The sequence below is a fragment of the Ranitomeya imitator genome, chromosome 2 (genome assembly GCF_032444005.1).
Source record: "Ranitomeya imitator isolate aRanImi1 chromosome 2, aRanImi1.pri, whole genome shotgun sequence".
NCBI classification, from domain to species: domain Eukaryota; kingdom Metazoa; phylum Chordata; class Amphibia; order Anura; family Dendrobatidae; genus Ranitomeya; species Ranitomeya imitator.
Genome location: NC_091283.1, coordinates 379,307,212 through 379,329,021, shown reverse-complemented (window position 1 = coordinate 379,329,021; position 21,810 = coordinate 379,307,212). Strand labels below are relative to the sequence as shown.

General features: G+C 43.6%; 1 protein-coding gene across 1 annotated transcript in view; it reads left to right on the top strand.

The window, feature by feature from the left end:
- LOC138664055 (zinc finger protein 420-like) overlaps positions 1 to 21,810 on the top strand; it is an 81,811-nt gene that overhangs the window by 22,330 nt on the left and 37,671 nt on the right. The window contains exons 8-9 of the mRNA XM_069750472.1: positions 3,251 to 4,389; positions 10,976 to 10,980. Coding sequence (XP_069606573.1) covers positions 3,251 to 4,389; positions 10,976 to 10,980 — 1,144 coding nt within the window. The remainder of the gene's footprint in view (positions 1 to 3,250; positions 4,390 to 10,975; positions 10,981 to 21,810) is intronic.

Here is a 21,810-nt window from a genome sequence, read left to right as displayed (position 1 = left end):
AACGGTATGGAGCATCTATTTTTATTTTTCAAATTCACCGGTAGCTGCTGCATTTTCCACCCTAGGCTTATACTCGAGTCAATAAGTTTTCCCAGTTTTTTGTGGCAAAATTAGGGGGGTCGGCTTATACTCGGGTCGGCTTATACTCGAGTATATACGGGTATTTTAAAATCCGAAATGTTGGCCTACATAAATGTATGTTCAGTAAATGCGCTCAATACTTGATCGGGGCTCCTTTTGCATCAATGTGGTGTGGCATGGAGGCGATCAGCCTGTGGCACTGCTGAGGTGTTATGGAAGCCCAGGTTGCTTTGATAGCAGCCTTCAGCTCGTCTGCATTGTTGGGTCTGGTTTCTCTCATCTTCCTCTTGACAATACCCCATAGATTCTCTATGGGGTGAAGGTCAGGCGAGTTTGCTGGCCAATCAAGCTGTGATACTGTTGTTTTTAAACCAGGTACTGGTACTTTTGGCAGTGTGGACAGGTGCCAAGTCCTGCTGGAGAATGAAATTTCCATCTCCAAAAAGCTTGTCGGCAGAGGAAAGTATGAAGTGCTCTAAAATTTCCTCGTAGACTGCTGTGCTGACTTTTGTTTTGATAAAACACAGTGGACCTACACCAGCAGATGATATTTCTCCCCAACCATCACTGATTGTGGAAACTTCACACTAGGCCTCAAGCAGCTTGGATTGTGGCTTCTCCATTCTTCCTCCAGACTCTGGGACCTTGATTTCCAAATGAAATGCAAAATTTACTTTCATCTGAAAACAACACCTTGGACCACTGAGCAACAGTCCAGTTCTTTTTCACCTTGGCCCAGGTAAGGCCAGGTTCACATTGCGTTAGTGGGTATCCGCTAACGGAATCCGTTACATAGCGCCACTAACGCAATGTAACGGATCCGTTAGTGCACCCATTGACCGCAATGTATGTAACGCATCCCTAACGCATCCCATTTTTGGCATGTGTTAGCGATGTTCTGTTATTTTGTGACGGACCTCGAACGCTGTCTGCAGCGTTTTTGGGTCCGTTCTCGCTAGCACAGATCGGGCATCTGCGATAGCGCGATCCCTTTTTGGACATTGCGTTAACGCAGTCCGTTAGCGTATGCGCTAAACAGACTGCACTAACGCAATGTGAACCTAGCGACGCTTCTGGCATTGTCCACTTGTCATGAGTGACTTGATGCAAGGAATTTGACACTTGTAACCAATGTGCTAGCTACATCTATGTGTGGTGGATCTTGAAGCAATGACTCCAGCAGTAGTCCACTTCTTGTGAATCTCCCCCAAATTTTTTTATGGCCTTTTCTTAATCCTTTCAAGGCTGCGGTTATCCCAGTTGCTTGTGCACCTTTTTCTACCATACTTTTTTAGCACTCAACTTTTCATTAATAATGCTTGGATACAGCACTCTGTGAACAGCAATCTTCTTTAGCAATGAACCATTGTGGCTTACCCTCCTTGCGGAGTGTGTCAATGACTGCCTTCTGGACATCTGTCAAGTCAGCATTCTTCCCCATGATTGTGGAGCCTACTTAAACAGACCAATGGACCTTTGTGGACCTTTCTAAATATTTAGGAAGCCTTTGCAGGTTTTTTTTAAATTATTCTAATTTACTGAGATAATGACTTTCGGGTTTTCATTGGCTGTAAGCCATAATCATCAACATAAACATAAATAAACACTTGAAATAGATCACTCTGTTTGTAATGACTCTATATAATATGAGTTTCACTTTTTGTATTGAAGAACTGAAAAAAATAACTTTTTGATATTATAATTTTGTGAGGAGCAGCTGTATCTTGGAGCATCACCATCAGCGTGATCATGGACATCAGCTGGTGTAAAGGTACCTTCACACTGAACAACATTACAACGATAGCGATCCGTGACGTTGCAGCATCCTGGATAGTGATCTCGTTGTGTTTGACACGCAGCAGCGATCTGGATCCTGCTGTGACATCGCTGGTCGGAGCTAGAAGGCCAGAACTTTATTTTGTCGCTGGATCACCCACTGACATCGCTGAATCGGCGTGTGTGACGCCGATCCAGCGATGTGTTCACTGGTAACCAGGGTAAATATCGGGTTACTAAGCGCAGGGCCGCGCTTAGTAACCTGATGTTTACCCTGGTTACCATTGTAAATGTAAAAAAAAAAAGCACATACTCACATTCCGGTGCCTATCGCGTCCCCCGGCGTCCTCTTCCCTGCACTCCTCCTGCATCCTGTATCAGCGCCGGCCGGCCGTAAAGCACAGCACAGCGGTGACGTCACCGCTCTGCTTTACGGCCGGCGCTTACACAGGATGCAGGAGGAGTGCAGGGAAGCGGACGCCGGGGACGTGACAGGCACCGGAATGTGAGTATGTGTTGTTTTTTGTTTTTTTTTACATTTACAATGGTAACCAGGGTAAACATCGGGTTACTAAGCGTGGCCCTGCGCTTAGTAACCCGATGTTTACCCCTCGGCATCGTTGGTCGCTGGAGAGCTGTCTGTGTGACAGCTCTCCAGCGCCCACACAAGGACTTTCCAATGATCACGGCCAGGTCGTATCGCTGGTTGTGATCGTTGGAAAGTTGCTGAGTGTGACGGTACCTTAAAGTGACAGCACATGCCAGCCTGGAGGTCTACAATCATAATCTATTAGTCCCTTCTTTGAAGGTCTATTGTTGCTACCATTCTTTTGGGTGATAGGTAAATTTTATTACAATCTACTGTATTTTTCGGATTATAAGATGCAGTTTTTCCCCAAGTTTGGGAGGAAAAGGGGGTTCGTCTTATAATCCAAAGGTAGCTTATCGGGGGAGCGGTTGCAGTGAAGTCGGATCACAGAAGGCAGGGTCGTTTCCCGAGATCTCAATTTGCGCATACGCCTCCTCCAGGGGCCATTTTCCTGAAGTCCACCACAGGTAAATCTAAAGGTAAGGGGTTCCGCTCACCGGTGCCAACATCTTATGAGAGCCCTGGGCCCCCAGCATTGCCCCAATCCGCCTTCTGAACCAGCGACCCTGCCTCCTGTGACCCCGCTCCACCCCTCCATGTAAGCTACCTTTCAAATGGACTATAAGACGCACCACCATTTTATTTGAAAACATTTTTTCCTATATTTCACCCTAAAGTTTGGGGTGCGTCTTCTGGTCAGGTGCGTTTTATAGTCTGCAAAATACAGTATATATGTGTTTATGCAAAAATGTTATTATTTATATTATTATATAATTAATATTACAAGTTTTTTTTTCTTGACAGATCACTTCAGAAGCAGCTCAGATAGACATCTGTTATTGGCAGAATTTAAAGCAGAAGATCATGATATTACACCAGACACATACGAAGAGCATATCATTACACCAGATATATCTAAAGCTCTTCACAGCAAAAACCTATCATCTGATTCTTTTCAACAGGTTCTACCTTCTGTTTCATTAAAGACTATTAAACAACATAAGGCTAACAGAAGTGATGGTGAACATCAAAGAGCTCACACAGGAGAGAAGCCATTTTCATGTTCAGAATGTCAAAAATGTTTTAAGCAAAAATCAGATCTTGTTAGACATCATAAAATTCACACAGGGGAGAAGCCATTTTCCTGTTCAGAATGTGGAAAGTGTTATAGCAATAAATCAAGACTTGTTAGACATCAGAGAATTCACACAGGGGAAAAGCCATTTTCATGTACAGAATGTGAGAAATGTTTTAATCAAAAAACAAATCTGGTTACACATATGAAAATTCACACAGGGGAGAAACCATATTCATGTTCAGATTGTGAGAAATGTTTTAAACAGAAATCAGAGCTTGTTACTCATCTGAGAATTCACACAGGGGAGAAGCCATTTTCATGTTCACAATGTGGGAAATGTTTTACAGGCAAAGCAACTCTTGTTACACATGAAAGAAGTCACACAGGGGAGAAGCCATATTCATGCTCTGAATGTGGGAAATGTTACAGCATTAAATCAAGACTTGTTATACATCAGAGAAGTCACACAGGGGAGAAGCCATTTTCATGTTCCGAATGTGGGAAATTTTTTTACCGAAAATCAGCTTTAGCTGCACATCAGAAAATTCACTCTGGAAAAAAGCCATATGCATGTTCAGAATGTGGAAAATGTTTTATGATGAAACACTATCTTGTTATACACCAGAGAACTCACACAAGGGAGAAACCATTTTCATGTTCAGAATGTGGGAAATGTTTTATAGGGAAATCAAATCTTGTTATACATCAAAGGACTCACACAGGAGAGAAGCCATATTCATGTTCAGAATGTGGAAAATGTTTTACAGAAAAATCAAAACTTGTTAAACATCAGAGAACTCATACAGGAGAGAAGCCATATACATGTTCAGAATGTGGGAAATGTCTTACTGAGAAGTCAAAACTTGTTAAACATCAGAGAATTCACACAAGGAGCTAGTTATTATTTATTTATTTTTTACATAAAATCTTTGACAAGTTGTACAAGATAAAAGTATAATGATTACAATCAAAGTTGCTCTTCTACAAGAGGAAGGGTATGCAATTTAGAGCACTAACTGTTTATTATGAAATCTAAGTATTAATAAACATCTATCATTGAAAAGTAAATAACCTATTCTATAATCTATATCGTTCGTGTGAATAAAATGTGACTTTTCATTGTATATTTTGTAACTCCAGGGCATCATTTCAGTACTGATGCTGGTAAAATAACTGCATATGCCTGATAAGGTTGTACTATTGCTTCATAAAGTATTAGTTTCTTGCCTCTGTCTTGTGAGTCTACTGTATTATTCTTATAATACATGACAATATCCTACTGACCCAAAGACTCATTCAGGTGTCTTTTTAATCATGTGCATGATAAAAAAAAAGTCTGATTTTCATTAACACTGAGTGTTTCATCAGTTTTTCAAAAATACAGATGAAACTTTAACCTAGAAAACAATCAATGAAAAATGCACTTTAATAGGGTGCCATTAGTGTGCAGTCCATTTTTTTCAATCATCCAATCACTTGAATTGGTGAGTTTGATCCACAAATCAGCTCAAAATCAGATACATCTCCATTTTATTTCAGGAGAAGCTGATTGCAATCTTTCATTTTGTCTATCTTTATTCTGTGATCTAAAAGAACAACCAGATCCTTCTAAACAAGTGACTCTCCTAGTTTTACTTACCCTGAGACATACAGCGGGTGAAGTTGAATTGAACACGTCACCAATTTTCTAAGTAAATATTTTTCTAAAGGTGCTATTGACATAAAATTCTCAAAAGATGTCGGTATCAACACTTCCAATCCAAACAGGAAAATAAATCAAACAATTGATGTCCATAAATGAAATTATGTGCAATAATCAGAAATGACAGGGAAAAAGTATAGATCACATGGAGAAAGAGGTGCAAAAAGACATATAAAGTCATGACACCAGCTGAAATCTACCAGTAATTAGAAAGCAATCCTGCCACTTAGTGAAAAATATCAGCTAGTTTAATTAACGGCTTATAAAAAGATCTCTCATTACCAAGGTGCCACACAAGAAATATTTCATGATTGCGAAAACTAATGAGCTATCTCAAGACCTTCACAAACTTATTGTAGCAAAACATTGATGACATTGGTTACAGAAGAATTTCTAAACTACTGAAGGTTCCAGTGAGCACTGTTGGGGCCATAATCTGGAAGTGGAAAGAAAATTCATCTGGCCATGGTTTCAAGATTTCAGACAGAGGAGTGTAAAAATGATCAGAACAGTTGCTAAGAGCCAAGGAGCACCTTTGGAGAGCTACAGAAAGACCTGGGATCAGCACGTACAATTGATTCAAATAAAACAATAAGTAATGCACTGAACCTCCATGGCCAGTATGCATGCTCAGCATGCAAGACTCCGTTGCAGAACAAAAAGCATGTTCAAGCTCGTTTAAAGTTTGCTCTACAACATTTAGACAAGCCCGTGAAATACTGGAAGTATATGATCTGGTCAGATGAGACCAAAATTGAACTCTTTAGATCCCACAATATACACCATGCTGTGGGGCAAAAAGGCAATGCATATAACCCCAAAATACCATTCCAACAGTAAAGTTAGGAGGTGGGAACATCATGGTGTTGGGCTGTTTTTCAGGATACAACACTGGCAAACCTTATATAAGCGAAGCAAGGATTAATGGACTAATATACATAAACATTCTTGATAAAAATCTGCTTCCATCTACATGATGATTAAGATGAAACGAGGGTGGACATTTTAGCAAGACAATGATCCCAAGCTCAAAGCCAAGGAAAGTCTCAATTGGTATCAGTGAAAGAAAATAAAGCAGTCAGAATATCACAGGAAATCACCTGACCTGAATCCAATAGAAAATGTATGGAAGGAACTAAAGCTCAGAGTTCATAGAAGGATCCCACAGGACCGTCACGATTCGAAGAGTGTGTGGAAGAAAGGGTAAAAACACACCTGACAAATGCATGTGACTAGTTCCTCCATACAACAGTTGTCTTGAAGCTGTCATCACCAATAAAAGCTTTTGTACAAAGTATTAATTACATTTCAGTAATTTTTTTTGTCACATTTTTATAAGATATGCCACTCCAAAGGAGATAAATATAATTGGAGGACCCTTGTACAATGGCCAGGTAGTATTCTGTGAATGCTGGGCAAGAAACCTACAAGGCGCCTCCTACTGGAGTGAATCTCCTCCTAGCCATCCTGGAACGATGTTGTGTATGCATCATGCCACTAGGCTGATGTTTCACCTAATCAAAAGATGACCAGGGTATGCCGACATGTAGGAAGCGTTTCAGAGGACTCCCATCCAGAGGTCAACCTGAGGTTGCTTTTATCTAATTTTGAGCGCTTCTAAAGACCAAATTTCGTAAATTATGTCCAGATATGTTAAACTATAGAAAGTTAATAGGGCATACTTAGTTTTTTCTCATGACAATATGTAAACAGTATTGTGCAAAAGTTTTAAGACGGTGTGAAAATATTTTTGCAAAGTAAGAAGCATTCAACAATAGAAGTGTCAATAGTTTATTATTATTAGCGAATAAAATACAACACAGTATTTGAAGATCAACAGGGAAGTTGTTCCAAATATCTTGGAGATCTAACCACAGATCTGTGGATGTCGCTTACACACATACTTCTGACTCTTCTTGGTTTCCTAGACAGACTCGATGTTAAGATCAGGGCTCTGCTTTTAGGTATACCTGCACACAGTTTTGAAAGAACTGAGCCCAGAGGCTGTTCCAAACATCATGGATAACGATGCTAGTGAAAATCCTTCTGTCTCTTCATGTAAATGCCATATAGACTCTGATGTTGGGATTAGAACGCTGTAGAAACTATATAATTACTTCCAGGACGCCTTGTTGTTCTTTCCAATGAAGATAGAACTTGCAGCAACTAGTGGGACTGAGCTACATCCATCTATTGTTCAGAGAAGTCAAGCCAGAAGTGGTCTTCATGTAATAATTGTGGTCAAGAAGCCATACCTTCAACATGGAAACAAGGCTAAGAGAATTAAAGAGTAACATTTTTATTTCACAAATCAATAGTACATGTGAAATTAAGCAACTTTGTAATATATCTTATAAGAAAAATTAGCTTCTTTCGCTGCCAGAATTGATCAGTCATTATCAAAATTCACAATTCTAAGGTAAAATCTGTATTTAGTGAAGACAGACTTTCCGATTACTGAGATATGGGATCGGATGACCAATTCTGGTAGCGAAAGAAGCAGATTTATCTGATAAGATATACTGTATATACTCGAGTATAAGCCGAGATTTTCAGCCCAAATTTTTGGGCTGAAAGTGCCCCTCTCGGCTTATACTCGAGTCAAGGTGGGTGGCAGGGTCGGCGGGTGAGGGGGTGAGGGCGCTGAGGCATACTTACCTGCTTCCAGCGATCCTGGCGCTCCCTCTGCTGTCCCACGGTCTTCGGTGCTGCAGCTCTTCCCCACGTCAGGTGGGACCGCTCATTAGAGAAATGAATAAGCGGCTCCACCTCCCATAGGGGTGGAGTCGCCTATTCATTTCTCTAATCAGCGGTGGCGGTGACCGCTGATAGAGGAAGAAGCTGCGGCACCGAAGACCAGCTGTACGGGGGAAGGAGCCGGACGCCGGGAGCAGGTAAGTATCGCATATTTACCTGTCCCCATTCCAGCCGCCGGGCGCCGCTCCATCTTCCCGGCGCCGCTCCATCTTCCCAGCATCTCTCCGCTCTGACTGTTCAGGTCCGAGGGCGTGATGACACATATAGTGTGAGCGGCGCTCTCTGCCTGATCAGTCAGTGCGGAGAGACACCGGGACCGGATGCTGGGAGCTGCAAGCAAGAGAGGTGAGTATGGCTTTTTTTTTTTTTATTGCAGCAGCAGCAGCAATGGCACAGATATATGTGGAGCATCTATGGGGAAATATGAACGGTGCAGAGCACTATATGGGGCACAGCTATAGGGAAATATGAACAGTGCAGAGCACTATATGGCACAGCTATGGGGAAATATGAACGGTGCAGAGCACTATATGGCACAGCTATGGGGAAATATGAACGGTGCAGAGCACTATATGGCACAGCTATGGGGAAATATGAATGGTGCAGAGCACTATATGGCAGAGCTATGGGGAAATATGAACGGTGCAGAGCACTATATGGCAGAGCTATGGGGAAATAGGAACGGTGCAGAGCACTATATGGCAGAGCTATGGGGCAATATAAACGGTGCAGAGCACTATATGGCACAGCTATGGGGCAATAATGAACGGTGCAGAGCACTATATGGCACAGCTATGGGGCAAGAATGATCTATTTTTATTTTTGAAATTCACCGGTAAATGCTGCATTTACACCCTAGGCTTATACTCGAGTCAATAAGTTTTCCCAGTTTTTTGTGGCAAAATTAGGGGGGTCGGCTTATACTCGGGTCGGCTTATACTCGCGTATATAAGGGTAGTACAAAGTTTCTTATCTTCATGTGAACTATTGGGGATGAGCGAACATGCTCGGTAATACTTGGATATCACTTGAGCATCAGGGTGCTCGGATGTGCTCAGCACTCGAATTTGACACTTGAATCCCCGCCACGAATGTTTGGCGCCTGTTAACCCCTTTACCCCCAAGGGTGGTTTGCATGTTAATGACCACTGTCCCTTTATGAGGTTATAACTCTGGAACGCTTCAGCGGATCTTGGCGATTCTGACATTGTTTTCTCGTGACATATTGTACTTCATGATAGTGGTAAAAAAAATTTGATATTACCTGCGTTTATTTGTGAAAAAAATGGAAATTTGGCGAAAATTTTGCAATTTTCCAACTTTGAATTTTTATGCAATTAAATCACAGAGATATGTCACACAAAATACTTAATAAGTAACATTTCCCACATGTCTTCTTACATCAGCACAATTTTGGAACCAAAATTTTTTTTTGTTAGGGAGTTATAAGGGTTAAAAGTTGACCAGCAATTTCTCATTTTTACAACACCATTTTTTTTTAGGGACCACATCTCATTTGAAGTCATTTTGAGGGGTCTATATGATAAGTGTTACACCATTCTAAAAACTGCACCCCTCAAGGTGCTCAAAACCACATTTAAGAAGTTTATTAACCCTTAAGGTGTTTCACAGGAATTTTTTGAATGTTTAAATAAAAATGAACATTTAACTTTTTTTCACAAAAAATTTACTTCAGCTTGAGATGGGACGCCATGTTGCGTTTAGAGAGCCACTGATGTGACTAAACAATGAAACCCCCGCAAGTGACACCATTTTGGAAAGTAGACCCTCTAAGGAACTTATCTAGATGTGTGGTGAGCACTTTGACCCACATAGGGCTTCATATAAGTTTATAATGCAGAGCCGTAAAAATAAAAAATCATATTTTTTCACAAAAATAATCTTTTTGCCCCCAATTTTTTATTTTCCCAAGGGTAAGAGAAAAAATTGGACCCCAAAAGTTGTATAATTTGTCCTGAGTACACTGATACCCCATATGTGGGGGTAAACCACGGTTTGGGTGCATGGGAGAGCTCAGAAGGGAAGGAGCGCTGTTTGACTTTTCAATGCAAAATTAACAGGAATTGAGATGGGACGCCATGTTGCGTTTGGAGAGCCACTGATATGCCTAAACATTGAAACCCCCCACAAGTGACATCATTTTGGAAAGTAGACTCCCTAAGAAACTTATCTACATGTGTTGTGAGAGCTTTGAACCCCCAAGTGTTTCACTACAGTTTATAACGCAAAGCCGTGCAATTAAAAAATATTTTTTTTCCACAAAAATTATATTTTAGCCCTTAGTTTCGTATTTTTCCAAGGGTAACAGTTGAAATTGGACCCTAAAAGTTGTTGTCCAATTTGTCCTGAGTACGCTGATACCCGATATGTGGGGGGAACCACTGTTTGAGCGCATGACAGCTCAGAAGGGAAGAAGCATCATTTGGAATGCTGACTTAAATGGATTGGTATGCAGGTGTTACATTGCGTTTGCAGAGCCCCTAATGTACCTAAGCAGTAGAAACCCCCCACAATTGACCCTATATTGGAAACTAGACCCCCCAAGGAACTTATGTAGATGTGTTGTGAGAACTTTGAACCCCCAAGTGTTTCACTACAGTTTATAATGCAGAACCGTGAACATAGTAACATAGTAACATAGTTAGTAAGGCTGAAAAAAGACATTTGTCCATCCAGTTCAGCCTATATTCCATCATAATAAATCCCCAGATCTACGTCCTTCTACAGAACCTAATAATTGTATGATACAATATTGTTCTGCTCCAGGAAGACATCCAGGCCTCTCTTGAACCCCTCGACTGAGTTCGCCATCACCACCTCCTCAGGCAAGCAATTCCAGATTCTCACTGCCCTAACAGTAAAGAATCCTCTTCTATGTTGGTGGAAAAACCTGAAAATAAAATAAAAAAAATTTTCCCACAAAAATTATTTTTTAACCCCCAGTTTTGTATTTTCCCAAGGGTAATAGGAGAAATTGTACCACAAAAGTTGTTGTCCAATTTGTCCTGAGTACGCTGATACCCCATATGTGGGGAGGAACCACCGTTTGGGCGCATGGGAGGGCTCGGAAGGGAAGGAGCGCCATTTGGAATGCAGATTTAGATGGAATGGTCTGCAAGCATCACATTGCGTTTGCAGAGCCCCTAATGTACCTAAACAGAAGAAACCCCCACAAATGACCCCATATTGGAAACTAGACCCCCCAAGGAACTTATCTAGATGTGTTATGAGAACTTTGAACCCCCAAGTGTTTCACTACAGTTTATAACGCAGAGCCGTGAAAATAAAAAAAAACATTTTTTTCCCACCAAAACTATTTTTTAGCCCCCAGTTTTGTATTTTCCCAAGGGAAACAGGAGAAATTGGACCCCAAAAGTTGTTGTCCAATTTGTCCTGAGCACGCTAATACCCCATATGTTGGGGTAAACCCCTGTTTGGGCACACGGGAGAGCTCGGAAGGGAAGGAGCACTGTTTTACTTTTTCAACGCAGAATTGGCTGGAATTGAGATCGGACGCCATGTCACGTTTGGAGAGCCCCTGATGTGCCTAAACAGTGGAAACCCCCCAATTATAACTGAAACCCTAATCCAAACACACCCCTAACCCTAATCCCAATGGTAACCCTAACCATACCTGTAACCCTGACACACCCCTAACCCTAATCCCAACCCTATTCCCAACCGTAAATGTAGCCCCAACCCTAACCCTAACTTTAGCCACAACCCTAACTGTAGCCTTAAAGGGCCACTGTCACCCCCTCAAGCGGGCAGTGCGGCTACCCACCTTGGGAATCCCAGCCCCGCAGTGTGTTATGCATTATGCACAGTGCGGGGCTGGGATTCATAGGCAGGGCGGCCGCACAGGCGCAGTCTGCAAGCCTGGCTGGGATGTCAGACGGCCAGACCTTACTGCGCCTGCCCCACACAGTTGTACACAGCGCAGGTGCCGGTTTTGAAGCGAAAAAAGCACGGAGGGGCGGCGCCGAAAGCCCCTGAAGATGTGAGTGACGGCAGAGTACCGGTTCAAGCTGGGGAGTGAGGACCCGCCTCCATGGACAAAGAGAGGTATTTTGGATAAGTTTCAAAGCGCTTTATTTTGGGAATACATGAACAAAAAACTAAAAGAGCCACCTTGTTAGAATGCAGCATTACTGCTGCACAAGGTGGCTCTTTTAGTTTATAACGGCTGGAGGGGGTGACAGTGGCCCTTTAACCCTAGCCCCAACCCTAACCCTAGCCCTAACCCTAGCCCTAACCCTAACCCTAGCTCTAACCCTAATGGGAAAATGGAAATTATTATTATTATTTATTTATATAGCACCATTGATTCCATGGTGCTGTACATGAGAAGGGGTTACATACAAGTTATAAATATCACAGTAAACAAACTAACAATGACGGACTGATACAGAGGGGCGAGGACCCTGCCCTTGCGGGCTTACATTCTACAGGATTATGGGGAAGGAGACAGTAGGTTGAGGGTTGCAGGAGCTCCGGTGTTGGTGAGGCGGTAGCTCCGGTGTTGGTGAGGCGGTAGCTTCGATAGTGATGAGGCAGCAGCGGTGTCAGTGCAGGCTGTAGGCTTTCCTGAAGAGATGAGTTTTCAGGTTCCGTCTGAAGGATCCGACTGTGGTTGATAGTCGGACGTGTTGGGGCAGAGAGTTCCAGAGGATGGGGGATATTCGGGAGAAGTCTTGGAGGCGATTGGATGAGGAGCGAATAAGTGTGGAGGAGAGAAGGAGGTCTTGGGAGGACCAGAGGTCACGTGAGGGAAGATATCGAGAGATTAGTTCAGAGATATATGGAGGAGACAGGTTGTGGATGGCTTTGTAGGTCAGTATTAGCAATTTGAACTGGATACGCTGAGGGAATGGGAGCCAGTGAAGAGATTTGCAGAGGGGGGAAGCGGAGGAGTAGCGAGGAGAGAGATGGATTAGTCGGGCAGCAGAGTTAAGGATGGACTGGAGAGGTGCAAGGGTGTTAGCAGGGATGCCACAGAAAAGGATGTTGCAGTAGTCAAGGCGGGAAATGATGAGGGCGTGCACAAGCATTTTAGTAGATTGGGGGTTGAGGAAAGGACGGATCCTGGAGATATTTTTGAGCTGGAGGCGACAGGAGGTGGAAAGAGCTTGGATGTGTGGTTTGAAGGACAGGACAGAGTCGAAGGTTACTCGAGGCAGCGGACTTCGGGTACAGGGGAAAGCATGATGTCATTGACTGCGATAGATAGGTCAAGTAGGGAAGATTTGTGGGATGGAGGAAAGATGATGAGTTCAGATTTGTCCACATTGAGTTTGAGGAAGCGAGAGGAGAAGAAGGAGGATATGGCTGATAGGCACTCTGGGATTCTGGACAGCAGAGCGGTGACGTCTGGGCCAGAGAGGTAGATCTGAGTGTCGTCAGCATAGAGGTGGTACTGGAATCCATGGGACTTTATGAGTTGTCCCAAGCCAAGTGTATAGATTGAGAAGAGTAGGGGTCCTAGAACAGAGCCTTGGGGGACTCCAACAGAGAAAGGGTGGGATGAGGAGGTAGTATGGGAGTGGGAGACGCTGAATGTGCGGTTGGAAAGGTACGAGGCGATCCAGGATAGGGCGAGGTCTTTGATGCCAAAGGAGGAGAGCATCTGCAGCAGGAGGCAGTGGTCAACTGTGTCGAAAGCAGAGGACAAGTCTAGAAGGAGGAGTACAGAGTATTGTCCAGTAGCTTTGGCGGTAAGTAGGTCGTTAGTGATTTTGGTCAGGGCAGTCTCAGTTGAGTGATGGGTGCGGAAACCAGATTGTAGATTGTCGTACAACAAGTTAGATGAGAGGTGGGAGGAGAGTTCAGCATGGACGTGCTGCTCCAGGAGTTTGGAAGCAAATGGGAGCAGCGATATTGGGCGATAGCTGGACATAGCAGTTGGATCGAGGGTTGGCTTTTTAAGGATAGGCGTGATTGTGGCATGTTTGAACGCAGAGGGGAAGGTGCCAGAAGTTAGTGATAGGTTGAAGAGGTGGGTTAGGGATGGGATAAGTGTGGTGGTGAGGTTGGGGAGGAGGTGGGATGGGATGGGGTCGAGCGCACAGGTGGTGAGGTGGGATTTGGAGAGGAGACAATTAAGTGATGTTGGATAGGGAGGTTATGGGGTTTGGGCATTGGTCTGGTATACAAAGGGGTTGTGGTGGTTGAACAATAAAGTCTTGCCTTGTCTGGTCGATCTTATTTTTAAAGTGTGTGGCAAAGTCCTCAGCAGAGATGAGGGAGGTTGGAGGGGGCAGTGGGGGGCGGAGGAGGGAGTTAAATGTTTTGAATAACTGTTTGGGGTTGTGGGATAGGGAAGATACGAGGGTTGTGAAGTAGGCCTGTTTAGCAGAGGTGAGTGCAGATTTAAAAGCGAGTGTTGCTTGTTGCTTGTTGAAATAAATACATTTTTTTAATTTTTCCCTAACTAAGGGGGTGATGAAAAGGGGTTTGAGTTACTTTTATAGCGGGCTTTTTAGCGGATTTTTATGATTGGCAGCCGTCACACACTGAATGACGCTTTTTATTGCAAAAAATATTTTTTGCGTTACCACATTTTGAGAGCTATAATTTTTCCATATTTTGGTCCACAGAGTCATGTGAGGTCTTGTTTTTTGCGGGATGAGTTGACGTTGTTATTGGTAACATTTTCGGGCATGTGACTTTTTTGATCGCTATTTATTCCGATTTTTGTGAGGCAGAATGACCAAAAACCAGCTATTCATGAATTTCTTTTGGGGAAGGCATTTATACCGTTCCGCGTTTGGTAAAACTGATAAAGCTGTTTTATTCTTCGGGTCAGTACGATTACAGCGATACCTCATTTATATGATTTTTTATGTCTTGGCGCTTTTATACGATAAAAACTATTTTATAGAAAAAATAATTTTTGCATCGCTTTATTCTGAGGACTATAACTTTTTTTTTTTTCGCTGATGATGCTGTGTGGCGGCTGTTTTTTTTGCAGGACAAGATGACATTTTCAGCGGTACCATGGTTATTTATATCAGTCTTTTTGATCGCGTGTTATTCCACTTTTTGTTTGGCAGTATGAGAATAAAGCGTTGTTTTTTGCCTCGTTTTTTTTTTTTTTTCCTACGGTGTTCACTGAAGCGGTTAACCAGTGATATATTGATTTTATAGGTGGGGTCGTTACGGACGCAGCGATACTAAATATGTGTACTTTTATTGTTTTGTTGTTGTTTTTTAGATGAAGAAATGTATTTATAGGAAGAATATTTTTTGGAATTTTTTTTACACATGTGAATATTTTTTTTTTTACACTATAACATTGGGGGCATCATGTTATAGTGTAAGATCGCTGATCTGACACTTTGTGGTGCACTGTGTCAGATCAGCGATCTGACGTGCATTTCTCCTGGCTTCCCGATGCCTGCTTTGAGCAGGTGCAGTGAAGCCACCTCCCTGCAGGACCCGGATGCCGTGGCCATCTTGGATCCGGGCCTGCAAGGAGGAGGAGGAGGTAAGAGACCCTCAGAGCAACGCGATCACATCGCGTTTCTCCGGGGGTCTCAGGGAAGCCCGCAGGGAGACCCCTCCCTGCGCGATGCTTCCCTATACCCCTGGCACGCCGCGATCATCTTTGATCGCGGTGTGCCGGGGGTTAATGTGCCGGGGGCGGTCCGTGACTGCTCCTGGCACACAGTGCCGGATGTCAGCTGCGATAGTCAGCTGACACCCGGCCGCGATCGGCCGCGCTCCCCCCGTGAGCGTGGCCGATCGCTACGACATACTATCCCGTCGGTGGTCATACGGGCCCACCCCACCTCGATGGGATAGTGCGTCATATGTCAGAAAGGGGTTAAACATCCAATAAACATGCGAGGATTGCCTATGAGCCACTGTCATGCCATGGCCATCTTGGTAGTGGCATTACTGTGATTGGCTGGCCGTATGACATCATCTTTGGTTATAAAAGGACAGGTGCTGCCATTGCACACTGATGCCATTGCACAGCTAAAGGACAGTTGTGATTTGAGGTATCCAGGCCTGTATGTGTACAGTTTAACTAACCAGAGTCCTCTAGTGTTCATAATGGTCCTGATACTAAACCATAATATTAACATCCCTTCTAAGGGCTAATCTTGTGCTTTGCTGTTTGCATTAGATACATTTTCCATTTAAGAAAAAAGTCCCAAAAAGAAGGAACCTGAGAAATGGATAAAGATAATAGAAAAATTAGATACATAAAAGTACCTTTATTAATGTGTCTATGGACATGTAGTGGCACAGAGGGTACTCACACACAGTTAAAACAATAAATAGCTCATCAAACACATCAATAAATTATTAAACATAGCAGCATGATTTGAGGTAGAAAAAGCATGTTTGTTGATGCCAGAATCCAAAATGTATTAGTACTAATAATAAAGTAATGCTACAGAGCCCAGTAATTTCCATATTGTTATCAATCTGTTACATTTTCATAGAATATAACACTCCAAAAAAGGGTTAAAACTTTTTTTCTGGTTTCAATTAGTCATCCGTAGAGTATTAGGTGCTTTCTGCTACATTTCGGTGGCATATAACACTCCAAAAAGCATTGAAAATATTTTTTTTTCTAGATTCAATTAGTCATCCATAGAGTATTAGGTGCTTTCTGTTATATTTCGGTGGTACATAACACTCCAAAGAAGCGTTGAAAAGTATTTATGGATTCAATTAGCCATCCATAGAGTATTATGTGATTTCTGTTACATTTCAATTGTATATAACACTATAAAAAAAGTAATGACATGTTTTTCTTCATTCAAATAGTCATCCATAGTGTATTAGATGCTTTGCGGTACATTTCAGTGGTATATAACACGCCAAAAAAAGTTGAAAAATATTTCTGGATTCAGTTAGTCACCCATAGAGTATTACGTGCTTTGTGGTACATTTTGGTGTTAAATAACACTCCAGAAATTTTTTTCTGGATTCAATTAGTCATATGCGAGACTCCCAAAGAAGAGATTGGAGGAATATCGGAGCCAGACCAAACTGGCATGACAGCGCAGGTGGCAGGAGCCAGTGGTCTGGAGCCGGCCGCTTCCTCAGATCCACCAAGGCCGAAACTCAGGTCTCAGCGCTGGGGTTCTTGCGGACTGCAGACGAGGGACCCAGGATCCAGCAACTAGTGAGCAGACTGAGGGCTTAGGCTGTCTGGAAGAAAGAAGGAAGTGATCTAAGAGAAGGACCGAAGACATGCTAGCAGGCCCGCTGGCCGCAAGGTACTGAGAGTTAGCATCCTGGGGGGGGGGGAGGGGGTCATTACGTACAACCAGCAGCAGAGATGGCGTTCCATAGAGACGTTTGGGACCCGTCATTACATCTAATTCAACCAGCGGGGAGTAGAGACGGAAAACTTGTCTCAAAGGCTGCAAGAGCTGATGGCTGGAACCAGGGTGATGTTCCTCAAAATGGACAGTCATCATCAATGGTATGTGGTGGGTTTGATCCAAGAAAGATGGGTGCAGGATGAACTCATATTGAGAAATGAATGGGCCTAGGAGAGGCAGCTTGAGATGTGGTACCACCCACGAGAGATCGTACTGTCCTTGGGATACCCCAGCTCCTTTGCGGGAGCAGACGATGGTGCAGGTGACACAGGAGGCTGTCACCCATTTCTACATGTTGGGGGCTTCGGCACTACCCAAAGCCGGGTTACTTCAGCCCGGAAAAATATTAACAACAACTTGGCATTCAAATGGATAGAAGCTTTCAATAGTTTTCATGGCAGTCTAAAATTAGTGCAATAGTGTAGGTGTTTCGGTCTAACAAGACCTTCATCAGTGTACTGACTGCTCAGCAAGAAAAGGAAGAAGGTCACAGTATCCAGTAATGTGTATAACCCAAATTCAAATATGCCATGATTGCAGGCGGGGAAATGAATGCGGTATACTGGGCCCGCACTGGAACTAGCGGTGGATACCACGTTCACTAGGCCACCTGACATTGTGGTATATTTAAATTTGGGTTATACACATTACTGGACTATGTCCTTCCTTTTCTTGCTGAGCAGTCGCAACACTGATGAAGGTCTTCTTAGACCAACACGTCTGCAATATTGTACTAATTTTGGACTGCCATTAAAACTATTGAAAGCGTCTATCCATTTGAGTGCCATGTTTTTGTTAATATTTTACTGGTTTGGGACCCTACTTGAGCACTTGTCTCAGGAGTGTCGTGACTTTGCTCCTAATACTTACAACCCAGGCACCTGGGAATCGGGCTCCAGGAAGCAGGTAGAGGCATTCCCCCCATCTCCTGAAGAAGGAGAAGAAGAAGAGAACACCTGAAGAGGATTACTGTATAACCCTCCTTATAATTTTTTCCTGGCTCTGCACTTTCTACAAAACATTTATGAGTGTACATCAACTACACTTTCAAAATATTTACGTTCAAAAATTTTTTCTGGACTCAATCATCCATATAGTTTAACGTGATTTGTGGGGGGTTCAAATTTTTAAAAACCGCTAGGCCTGGTGCAGTTCACAAATTTGTTTTGTCCAAAAATTGACTATTATCATATATACTGTAGAACTTGGTTTGTGTGAAATTTCGTTGGTTTGAAATAAAAAAAAATTGGCCTGCTACAGGTGTACAAATTTGGTGGTTCAAAAATGGTCTATTGTCATATATACTGTAGAAAAAACTTTGAGTGAAATTTAATTGGTTTGAAATCAATACAAAAGTTGGCCTGCTACAGGTGTACAAATTTGGTGGTTCAAAAATTTACTATTGTCATATGTACTGTATAACCTGCATTGTGTAAAATTTCATTGGTATGAAAAAAAAAAAATTGGCCTGCTACAGGTGTACAATATATGACTATTGTCATATATACTATACAACTTGGTTTGTCCCTCGGTATTCAGTCCCCAGCAAACACCATTTCTTCCGTTGTGGCATCCCTGCACCAGCAAGTGTCCAGGAACATCACCCATTTCCTTACCAATTCGGTTACTGTGATTGTCCACTTAACGATCGACACATGGACAAGAGCTTGTGGTTAGGGACGCTACATTTTCACTGACGGCACACTGAGTGGACACTGTGGAGGCTGGGTACGACTCCCACCCTGGCACGGCACATGTGCTACCGACACCAAGGATTACTGATCCTTCTTCTATCAGAATTTCCTCCTCCTCCATATGTTCCTGCACCCCCTTCTGCTCCTCCTCATCCATCTCTGATGTGCTATCTCAGAGCACGTCATCCACATCAGCTGGGAGCTCTGCAGCACTGCCTCAGCGAAGTGACAACAGGCTCTGCTGAAGCTAATTTGTCTAGGAGACAAACCACATAACATGGCAGAGTTATTGAAAGGAAAAACAGACCAATAACATACCAGACAGATCTGTGGCTCTCGCGGCTGAACCTCCAACAAAGTATGGTCGTGTATGATAATGGCCGTAGCCTGGTATTGCTGTGCAGCTTGGCAAGCTCACACACGTACAACGCTTGGCCCACGTGCTCAACTTCATAGTTCAGCAGTTTCTGAAAACCTACCCAGAGCTTCAGGTTAAGATAGGACACGTCAGTGCCCATTTCCTCAAATCAGCTACAGCTGCTGCCACTTTGGCAGTGCTGCAGGAGCACATGCCAGTGCCAGCTCACTGGTTTATGACATTATCACGGGCTGGAAATCCACATTGCACATTCTGGTAAGGCTTTGTGAGCAGCAGAGGACAGTTGTGAAATTCTACCTCCAACACACCCGTTAGTATTCTGGTCAGATTCCACACATAACAGCTGAAGAGTGGGCATGAATGTCTAACATTTGTGCAGCTCTCCAAGACTTTGGGGACTCCACAAAAATAGTGAACAGCTATGACTCCATCATCAACGCAACAATCCTGCTTCTATGCCTACTTAAACAGTTGCTGCTGACAATTAAACATGAAGCTTTGAATGTGGACCAGGTGGACATGGAGGAAGACATGAGACAGGGAGATACTGCCCAGCCTCATCTCATCTGTTGGGTGCAGAATGGGTAACAATCAGAGCTAGTACCAACAAAAGCTTTGTTTTGTATCTCCTATGTGGTGGGGCTGAGGAGGTGAATGAGGAATAGATGGAGAAGATGGAGAGTAGTCAATATTGTGGAGATAGGGAAGTGTTGTGTCTGGGGGTTAAAGATGGTCAAGCAATACCTGGCCGACAAAACCAGCGTACTACCTAATTCCTTTGTGAACTTCAGTTATTGGGTATCAAAGCTGGATACCTGGCATGAGCTGTCCCTCTATGTCTTGGAGGTGTTGTGCTGCCCTGCCGCTAGCGTTTTTTCTGAGCAGGTTTTTTGTGATAAGACAGGCACTTTCACCTGTCCACAGAAAATGCTGACAGGCTCACTCTTATAAAATTGAACAAAGCTTGGATTAGCCCCAACTTTTCCACACCAAATGACAGCACATAGTGTTTTTAATCTTCAATATTTGAATGAGGCCTGCCAGTTGTTGCCTTCAAGGGCCTATGGATGACTGGATAACCCTACTTATATTTTTTACCTGGCTTTCCACATTGTGCAAAGTCTTTATGAGTTTAGGAGTACATCAACTACACTTTCAAAATATTTTAATGAGGCCACCACGTTGTTGCCTTCAAGGGGCTATGGATGACTGTATTAGCATCTCTAGAGACACAGGAGGGCGATCAATGGGTGCTCTCATCTGCTGGCCTGAGACATCATGGACCAGGGCTTATCCTACTGAACGCCCATTCACCTTTTCCCATGGCTATAATACTGCTCAGACAACACAAGGTGAGGTAAAAACAGTGTAACAATACTTTATTGAAATACCAAACAGTCTCACCCTTCCACTGGCTCGCCAGTATTAGAGCAGTTGCGACTTCCAGGGCTGACTACCCTCACCAGTGGCATCCCACTTTTGGTGGGCACCAACAGAGAGGAGGTAACAACAAGCTTAGGAAGCTGACAGTCCATTGAGTCACTTGGCCAGGTGACCGGATGGTCCTAATCTGGCTTCTCCAAACGTATTCATGGGGGTCAGGTGACTGGAGGGTCCCAACCTGGTTTCCCTAAACATCTCCATGAGTTCCTGGTAACCAGATGATCCCAACCTGGCTTCTCCAAATGTATTCATGTGGGTCAGGTGACTGGGGGGTCCCAACCTGGTATCTGCAAACGTGTCCATGGTGCCAGGTGACCGGAGGCTCCATACACACACAAGCTCAACTCTGTACACATCGTACACACACGGCTCTGCTCCGTACACCTTGTACACATGCGCCTCTGCTCCGTACACCTCGTAGACATGGCTCCACTCCGTACATGTTGTACACACATGCCTCCACTCCCTGCAGGGCGTACACACACGATTCTGCTCTGAAACACACGGCTCCGCTCCATATACACATGGCTCCGTTCCGTACACTCGAACACACATGGCTGCACTCCGTACAGCTCACACACACACAGTTCCACTCCGTACACCTCGCACACACACAGTTCTGCTCTATACACACACACGGCTCTGCTCTGTACACCTCGCACACACACAGTTCTGCTCCATACACACACGGCTCCACTTCATACACCTCTTACACACGGCTCTGCTCTGTACACACATGGCTCTGCTTCATACACCTTGTACACACACGACTCCGCTCCGTACACCTCGTACACATATGGCTTCGCTCTGTACACATAGTACACACACCGCTTCTCTCCGTACACCTCGTACACACACCGCTTCTCTCCGTATACATCGTACACACATGGCTCCGCTCCATACACCTCGTACACACACGGCTCCTCTCCGTACACCTTGTACACAC